Source organism: Chelon labrosus, assembly GCF_963514085.1.
Source record: "Chelon labrosus genome assembly, chromosome: 21".
In the NCBI taxonomy this organism is placed as follows: domain Eukaryota; kingdom Metazoa; phylum Chordata; class Actinopteri; order Mugiliformes; family Mugilidae; genus Chelon; species Chelon labrosus.
This window is the reverse complement of record NC_140354.1, coordinates 20,503,508-20,513,013: the sequence shown is the minus strand read 5'-3', so window position 1 is coordinate 20,513,013 and position 9,506 is coordinate 20,503,508. Positions and strand designations below refer to the sequence as shown.

Here is a 9,506-nt window from a genome sequence, read left to right as displayed (position 1 = left end):
ATAGTGGACCACTACTTCCACCTCCGCTGGTGTCCTCTTCCTCCTGAAGTCAGTGACCAGCTCCTTGGTCTGAAACACAACCTCATAAACATTATTCATGATTTAATTCTAGCTACATCCGATATATAATATATTAAAAAGGGAAAAATACCTTTTTGCCTGTGTGGCATTTCTTCAATTATTTAAGTACTTTTTCTACCGTCTGCCAAAGCAAAACATTTATTTTAGAGCCGATATAATCAAAATATATTAAATGAAACCTTTTGCTTATGTGTATGATCATAAAACAGTGTTTATAGGGAAGTAAACGTTAATATCTTTGACTAGAGTTTTGAATATTGTTTGACAGAAGGAAAATCTACCTGAACACACAGACTGAACTAACTTTTTTGTTTTCTTTTGGTTGAACAATTTAGCTTAGTTTGAACCATGAAAACAAAACAAATCATAAAATAAAAATAAATGAAACATATTATGAAAATAAAAATAAAGGTAGATTGTACAAAACACGATTATATAAGTCAATAACTTGTAGAATTGTGTGCAAATTAGCAGTTTTGTTTGTTTGTTTATGTTTTAATTTAGCATTCGCGCACATACGCGTCCGCCATGTTGGATTGTCCCATCGCACGTTCCGTAGGAGCGACTTGTTCAGACACATGCGATGTTTACAGGAGAGAAAGTCTTCTGCATCCGTGTTGTTTTGTCAAGTGGCAGACATTTATGACATAACCACCTTCATTTCCCGCAGTTTCTCAAACAACAGGTATGTTTTCATCTCATTCTGCCACCGTTTAACTTTGATTTAAAGCCAGTCGGTAAGCTAAAACCAGCTAGCTAGCTAGCACTGTCAGCTAGCCAGTCTCTTAGGTAAAAGCAGCACTCGCATGGATGTTTAATGTTTTGACTTGATGTTTTTACATCTGTTAAACCCAATATGTGTTTAAGTTTAAGTTAAATTAAATTAACTCACAGATATAGATTAAAGCTAAATAATAGCAGTCACTTGTGATTTAATAATTTAATTTCCTTTAAATTAATGCTAAAGCAACCATAACAACTAATGGTCTTTGGTGTATTATCATGTATTATTGTGCTTAAATACCATTTTACTGTTGGTTGTGGTGGAGTAAATTTAAACTACAGTTAAATCAACATATTTTACTTCCTAATATGTTCGTGCATCGTGGAGTATAAAGTAGCATAAAATCAAAACACTGCTAAGTACCTTGGTACCTAACGTCAACTCTGAGGACAACATGTTGACTTACAGGAGCCTTAATAACCAGATAACCAGTGCTGTTGTTAGTGGTCATAAAGATATGGCTGATCGGTGTATGCAGAAAAAGCAAATTTCTGTAGACGAAGTCAAACTGGATCATCCTGAAATATGCAAAAAACTTTCCTCCTCAGGCGTTTTGTAAAGAACCCGCCTTTCAGTGCTTTGTTAAAACACGTCTAATGGTTTAGTTTCTTGCACATCAGACGCGTTGCTTCAGTTTTCCCGCGCACGTCGCTCAGAGCGGATCTGTCGCCCGTCACCACGGACGGACTCGAAGAGCGTTGCGTTGTTTCTTGTTGTTGACGTGTGCCTGATAAGTTCCCCTTTGCTTCTGCAGAAAAGATGGCAGACAAGGCTCCCTCTGTGGCCATGGAGGCCGTCCTGATGCCCAGCTGCGAGCTCCCCGAGGACATGCCCAAGATCAAAGGCTACGACTTCAACCAGGGCGTCGACCTGGAGGCGGTGCTGAAGTCCTACCTGACCACGGGCTTCCAGGCCAGCAGCTTAGGCTTGGCCATCCAGGAGATCAACCACATGGTGAGAGATGTCGTCATACACAGAAACGCTAAAAACAATCTGGTATTGTGTTTGTGGGAACCAATCCAAAGACACTTTGTACTCATTTGTGATGCTAACTGCTGTTCAATATCAAAACAAGGGCAACAAGGCTTGAGTTTCTGGAAGACATTTTGTCCAAGTAGCTTCTTCAGTTCTAAAGGACTGGTGGGGAGTTGGGATCCATTAGAACTAAGAAGGCACTTGGATGAAACATCTTCAGTTAACCCCACAAAATCCAGTTTCTTTTGTTTCAGCTTTATTTTTTTCGACATATCATGACCTGGACATTAACTTTATACCCACAGATTGAGAAGCGCCTTGAGCCGGTGGAGGCCGGTGAACGAAACGAGTCTGATGAAGTCCCACAGAGGTCAGGCTGCACCATCTTCCTGGGTTACACCTCCAACCTCATCAGCTCCGGAGTCCGAGAGAGCATCCGCTACCTGGCAGAGCACAAGATGGTACAAATCTGTTTATTTCAGATATAAACATATGGAACAGTCCAAAAAATCAATCATGGGTTTGTTGGAGATGTTTCATCCTGTTTTGGAACGACTGGGGGAGTTTTATTAGGAACATCTGTTGGCGGTGTCAACCAAAGACTTGATCTTGTTTTCGTTCCCCAATGAATGGGACTCTATCGACCCATTATTGGGTGTGAACGGGACTAAATTGGTGGCAAATTCCTCAGATTTCAGGTCTTTGTCATATGAGTTTCAGGTGGACATCATCCACATATGTTCTCAATAAAAACCCAAACTCCTCACCCGTCTTTTAGACCTGAAGACTTGGATGAAACATCTTCAAGAGGCTCCACAATCTCAGTTTCCATTGTTCCAGCTCTGTGTATTTACGTATACCGTGTCCTGGACCCTCAAACATAAAATAAAATAGACACAAGGGGGTCTGCGATAGATTATGTGAACCTGTTGTTTTTTTTTTTTTTTAGGTGGATGTGATCGTAACAACGGCCGGAGGCATCGAGGAGGATTTGATCAAGTGTCTGGGTCACACATACTTGGGAGAGTTTAGTCTCCCTGGAAAGGAGCTCCGCCTGAGAGGCATCAACAGGTCAGTCGCGCAACAGCTGTCACAACGATGCTGAACACGATGCATGGCGTTAAATATGCTTAATGGCCTTTTTCGAATCGATAACCATTTTATTTTATGGTCCTTCAAATTTGTTATTAATTCCTTTCGGCAATGCTCCGGCTCCCACTTCTAAAATTAAAGGGAAACTACCGTTTTTTACAACTTGGACCTTATTTCTGGCATAAAATACGATCGTTTACTCACCCATGTAATTTAGGTGTCATTTGGAGTCGTTCGTAAGATAATTAGATCAGCGTATATCCGTATAATGGGAGTGAATGGGGCACCGAAACGCAGCCTCTAAATAACACATTATCTGCCGCGAAACTCGTTCATTTCACCAATATTTTGTTATGATACACTCGTGCTATTCCCCATTGAGTCCAGAGTTACCTGTTATCATCATCCAGGGTCTTTAGATTGACCTACAGACCCCGGATGATGTCTTCTGACCTGGATGATGTCATCTTTGAGCGCCGCACACACCCGCGACGATCGGCTTGTTTACCCCAGATTATGATAACATGTAACTCCGGACTCAACGTGGAATAGCACTAGTGTATCAGAACAAAATATTGGTGAAATGAACGAGTTTCGCGGCAGATAATGTGTTATTTAGAGGCTGCGTTTCGGTGCCCCATTCACTCCCATTATACGGATATACGCAGATCTAAATATCTCCTGAACGACTACAAATGACACCAAAGTTATATGGGTGAGTAAACAATCGTATTTTATGCCAGAAATAAAGTCCAGGTTGTAAAAAACAGTAGTTTCCCTTTAACTAGGGACGTCCCAGTTGGTATCAGAGCTGAAGTTCTTTTGCAAATATTTTTTTATGAACCAAAATCAAGCGACAGAAATTGGTAAATAGTTGAATGAGGAATGATGTTTGTTGAGGTGGTAGTATGAGTTAATCATTCAATGCTACCAACTAGATTCAGCACCTCAGACAAATACGATACCCAGACAACAACAGCAACAAACAGTGAACGTTTAAAAGAAGGGAAAAGTTTCCTGGAGACAGCGTCAAGGAGAAAAATCTTCCAGAGAGGGTTGGGGAGTTTATGGCAGCGTTGGATGACCAGAACATTTCTGGAGCAGATTATATCCCGATCCATCTCCCCTGTCAGAGGAGGGGTTTTCCAGTTTGACACAGGCAGCTTCCGTTCTTACTCCTTTAAACCATCTGTTCTCTCTGGCGAAAACGTGCAAGCATCCTTCTGGGACGCTTCTCAAACTGAGACGAGGTTCATCTGGTACAACCACAAGCTTTAGAGTGGCTGCAATCTTGCATCCGGAAACCCAACACAGCCTCCTCCTCCTCCTCCTCCTCCTCCTGTGGGAGTCCTGGCTTAGAAGAGAGAATCAACAACGCTCTGCAGTAGCTCTATTAATCCATTAATCCGTCTATTAATCTTCGTCCTCTGTCCTCTCTGCAGAATCGGGAATCTTCTGGTGCCAAATGACAACTACTGTAAATTTGAAGACTGGCTCATGCCCATCCTGGACCAGATGTTGCTGGAGCAGAACACCGAGGTCCGAACCCAAACCGCCTGCCCCAGACGCAAAGTCTTTTTTTCTCAATTGTCAAAAGTCAGAATTTTAATAATATTTTCTCATCTCAGGGAACTCGTTGGACTCCCTCCAAAATGATCCACCGCCTTGGCAAGGAGATCAATAACACTGACTCTGTCTACTACTGGGCTTACAAGGTGAGTCCTGGATTATATCGGTGACCTGCTGTTCAATAATAAATATTTGGAGCCGTTAACTCACTCCTTCCTATTTTCAGAACAACATCCCAGTGTTCAGTCCGGCTCTGACGGACGGCTCTCTGGGCGACATGATCTACTTCCACTCGTACAAAAAACCCGGTTTGATTTTGGACATCGTAGAAGGTACGACAAACATTTAACGACATTAAATATAAAAAAAAAAAAAAAAAAAAAGGTATTGGTATGTATTGTGACTGTGGTCTTTACGTCAGATATTCGCAGGATGAACAGCCAGGCGGTTTTCGCCAAGAGGACGGGGATGATCATCCTGGGAGGAGGGCTGGTCAAACATCACATAGCCAATGCTAACCTCATGGTAAATATGATCTGTGGCTCTAACTTCGTCTTTCTCATACACGGCTGCACGTAAAGTTTTTGTGTAATCCTGCAAAAGCTTGGTGGAATTAGTAGGTAAGGAGGGAAAGGAGGTGGAAGGCGGTGAAATAAATGTGATTGTTTGACGCCAACAACCAATCAGAGCCATTTTGTTGCTCTCAGAAGACGTGCATGACTACTATGACTACATTAAGCCCCGCCTCCAAGACTCTAGATTAACATTTTACCAGTTGGTCTGGTTTTTTACATGCAAAGCACAAATATCTCATATAATCGGATTAAACTTGCCAACTTTATATTTTTGGAATAGGTGAGATGTCCTCCTCTTTAACAGTAAAATGTCTAAGTTTCCCGTTTGGACTCGCTGACCTTTCTTTTGTCTCCTTCCAGAGGAACGGCGCCGACTACGTGGTCTACGTGAACACGGGTCAGGAGTTCGACGGCTCCGACTCCGGGGCCAGACCTGACGAGGCTGTGTCCTGGGGCAAGATCAAAATCGACGCCAAACCCGTTAAGGTACGGACATTTAACCTGGGAGTTCTAATCTAATCTAGATATTATGTAGTTTACGATTACATCCTCAGATTACCTTGTTGAGATGTCTTATGACAAAGACTTGAGGTTAAAAACTCAACCCGTGTGTGTTTTTTAGGAATTCTTCATGTATATAGCAGCATAAATTAACCTCCATTTAGAGATAGCATACAAAATATTTAGTTTTGAGCTTTGAATGTGTTTGGAAGAGATTTCACATCACAAATGGCGACCAGGCAATGAGGCTAGTTTTACTAGAACATTTCAAGCTGGTCTACAGTTAGACGGGTCCAAAGTGTGCTCTTAGATTAGCCAGTAAGAAACACTGACTTATTTCAAATAAATCTGGGCTCAGACTACAGATGTTTGAAAATCCTATGAGATTTTGTAATCTTGTAGCGTCACACACTTAAGGAGAATCTTCACAGATAATCTTCTCTCTCTCATCTGAAACTGGCACTCACTATAGGATATTATTTGGGATCTGACGTGATCCAAGTGCTGGAAATTACAGATGTAGACTACTTCCTGTTTCACTGAAGGAAAATACAAGACTTGTTGCACTTTTATCTTTAAAATCACGTTAGTAGAAAGAAAGTTAAGTAAAAAATTAACTTTCTCTGTTTAGTTCTAGACTACAGAATAAAAGAAATTTTATTTTTTCATTTGTTTTTTTTAATGTGAAAATAAAAATCAAATACTAGTTGTTTTTCCAATTTTCGTTACTGGCTTTAAAAGCAAACTTGAAGAAATACCGAAGGAAAAAAAAAATGCATGTACCACCCTGATTTCCTGTGCAATAAAATAAAAAAAAGATTTTTTTTAATAAATAAAAAAATTGAAAAAAAATAAATGTGCACAAAACACGAAGTTTGATAATAAATAAAAAATAAACTGAAGCCACAAAAATAAAAATTCCAGTAGCTGACAGTAGAAACCGAAACCAGAGGGGTTTGAAGCAGTAGCTTGGTCGGCCATGTTTTTTTTTTTTTTATTTATTTATTATTTTTATTACCCAGAATGCACAGCTTTGTTCAACATATTTAGATGTTTTTACTAAAGTCTGGCTCTAGTTATAATCTGAGCCCTGGCGTGAATCCTGAAACCAGCTCCTGTAATTCCCTCCTCGGCCTCAAGGTGGCGACACAGGCTTTACTCTCAGGCTGCGTCCGAGCAGCAGCAGAAGAACATAGAATGGTTTGAGCTCAGTGTAGTTTCTGACACGAGGAGAGAAACTTGTCTCACTGCTCTGCTCTCGGTCTTCAGGTGTACGCCGACGCCTCGCTGGTCTTCCCTCTGATCGTGGCCGAGACTTTCGCTCGACACGCCGACAAGCTGACCGGCGGCCAGAAGTCGGACTAATCGCTCGCTGCCTTAGACGCTGCTCTGTTCCTCTGGTTTCTCCTCTTGTCTGTCTGAATGAATAGATAATCCTGGAAAGGAAAAAAAAAAAAAAAAAAACAATAGAGGCAGCGCTTTGTTCCTCATTCAGCGGGAGACATTGCTTCCTGTTTTAAAACGTTCCATACTATTATTTACTTGTTTAAACAAGTGCGGCGTGCTGTGCATGAACCGTCTGGGAAGCTTGGGGTTGTGTGTCTGTGCTGCGAGCATGAAGCTGAAAACACACACGCATGGAAAAAGGTTTCATTTATTGACTTTCTAGATAAACCAAACATCGATGGATGGATGGATGACGCACTGCTTAAGAAATCATTGATATCTCTTCTTGGAGTTTAATGCAAGTTTAGTTCATTATCTGCTACAAGGGATCGGGTATAAATATAAATATATATTTGTTGTCTTTATTTAACCAAGTGGGGAAAAAAAACGCAAAACATGACACAGATGAATAAATAGGAATATATACATGATGTATTTCAGCTTTACTTCAGTTTAAACTTGTTTTTCGTCTAGTTTTTAATCTGTCTTGTGTCTTCTCCGCCGTCATACTTTGTAAATCCGATCAGATTTCAGGCCTCCAGCTGGTTTTTTACGAATGAATATCGAATCGAGAACGATTTTAAGCCCAGACCTAAGAGCTTGTGCTGTAAGGTTCTTAGTCATCCAGGTGGAGCTGGACTTGTAGAGTTTCCAAAAGATGTTTCATCCGAGTTTTAGTTTCTGGAAAGTTCAGGGGTTTAAATAGAAACATATGTGGGTGTTGTCCACCTGGAACTCGGCTAAGTTGGAGGACGTTTCATCTGTTACTCCTACGCCCCTCCATGTAGGTTAATGTGAATTATTAGTTCTTCTGATTCAGGTCTGGACTCTGGACGACACCCGCAGACGTTCCTGTTAAAACCCAAACTCCCCCGTCGCTTCTCTTAGAGCTGAAGACTTGAATGAAAAACCTTTGTCTGTGTGTAGAAAGCATGAGGTATTAAAAGATTTTTATTTCCCGTTTGCACACGTCTGAACCTTTTGATGTTTATAATCAACAGAACTGTACGCACCATGAACTTTAAAGAGAAATAAACCTTCAGTTTCAAAGCCGGACGAGAAACCCGTTTTTCTTTTGAGCTTCATCCAGACTCGTTTCTCGTCACTGGTGGGAAAAGGAGACGGATTTTATTTTAGCTTCAGATGTTTTCAAGTGGGATTGGCGCTGATGCAGCAAAGCAAAGCAAGAAGGTTGTGGGTTCTAATCCCTGAAACATCCCTCGTTAGGTTCATTGGTGATTCTAAATTGGCCGTGAGTGTGAATGGTTGTCTGTCTCTCTGTGTTGGCCCTGTGACAGACTGAAGACCTGACCAGGGTATACCCCGCCTCTCGCCCCAGTGACGGCTGGGGTAGGCTCCAGTCCACGACCTTTCACGGGACAAGTGGTTACAGACGATAAATGTTTTCGAGTGTCTTTATTTTGCAGGAGCTGGACCCGGGGTAACGCCGTCTGTCCGCCACACTCGTCAGCGCTGGGCGTTCCCGTGCGCGGCCACTAACTGCTTTTCCACTCGGCCCTGGTATCGTTTCCCTCCTGGCACCGCGTGTTTACCCAGGGCCTCGACGGTTAAAAAGCGCCGCGTTGATTTCTCGGCCGCTGCAGACGCTCGTGTTTGCTTTGCGCTCGACGGCGAGATTAGAGAGGAGCGAGGAGAGGAGTGGAGGCGCTGTGCGTGGACGAGATGGAGTCACACTATGATTAACATATTGTGCGGTGTGTGTGTGTTTCCTCCCTCCCTCCTCCTCTTCTTCTTCTTCTTCTTCCTCTTCTGTGGAACAATCAGGACTCTGTGTGATGTGTTGAACAGTCACGATGCTAATTATGACTTCTCCTGAGCCAGATTGGCAGCTTTTGTAAAGTGGGAACCAAGAAGATGTAGAGAAGGATGTGACCTGCTGCTGCTGCTGCTGCTGCTGCTGCTGCACAGCTGCAGGGTGGAGTTTGTCTGCGGAGGGATGAGGAAAGAAACGCACGGATTTGCATATCGGTTCCTCGTGTGCAGCAGATCTTTTTTTTTTTAATTTGCGTATTTGCATCCAGGTCGAAAATAACTGAGGAAAAGTCCTGATAGAAGTTTATACCTCCTTTTTAGAGACTTGTTTGGTAAAGTTTGCCCTGAGTTTTGTCTCTCAGGCTCCGTTCCTTCATTGAACCACCATATTAATCCTTGGCAAGGATTATATAGATTTATGCAAAAGAAAATAGTAAAATTTATTATTTTTATATAGCGCTGAGTCATGATCCACATCTGGATTTACTGCTTATTATTATTATTAATCTATATAGAGTCAGAAATCAGCAGTTTAGACCATACAATAAAGTTCTTACTCTGCAAATTGCCCTTGCACTAAATAAATAAAATAAATATAAAACCTACAAAGAACAAAATATAACAAAACAAGGTGCAGAACATCAGTTAAATGCAAAAAAACCCCAAGTTTAAAACGTGCTCTATGCCTCGCGATGCAGATCCTGTCAGGA

General features: G+C 41.7%; 1 protein-coding gene across 1 annotated transcript; it reads left to right on the top strand.

The window, feature by feature from the left end:
• The first annotated feature begins 619 nt into the window (after positions 1 to 619).
• dhps (deoxyhypusine synthase) lies at positions 620 to 8,079 on the top strand. The gene is made up of 10 exons (XM_084571099.1): positions 620 to 766; positions 1,620 to 1,819; positions 2,146 to 2,301; positions 2,790 to 2,911; positions 4,375 to 4,471; positions 4,561 to 4,647; positions 4,728 to 4,833; positions 4,923 to 5,026; positions 5,437 to 5,562; positions 6,847 to 8,079. The coding sequence occupies exons 2-10, from the start codon at positions 1,625 to 1,627 to the stop codon at positions 6,940 to 6,942; spliced, it is 1,089 nt and encodes a 362-aa protein (XP_084427225.1). The 5' UTR covers positions 620 to 766; positions 1,620 to 1,624; the 3' UTR covers positions 6,943 to 8,079.
• The last annotated feature ends 1,427 nt before the right edge of the window (positions 8,080 to 9,506 follow it).

What these genes read in the sequence shown, in the direction of transcription:
- dhps (XM_084571099.1), top strand. Translation starts at nt 1,625, where the DNA reads ATGGCAGACAAGGCTCCCTCTGTGGCCATGGAGGCCGTCCTGATGCCC. An exon ending in TCCAGGAGATCAACCACATG is followed by an intron (nt 1,820 to 2,145) that starts GTGAGAGATGTC and finishes TTATACCCACAG; the next exon opens with ATTGAGAAGCGCCTTGAGCC. An exon ending in ACCTGGCAGAGCACAAGATG is followed by an intron (nt 2,302 to 2,789) that starts GTACAAATCTGT and finishes TTTTTTTTTTAG; the next exon opens with GTGGATGTGATCGTAACAAC.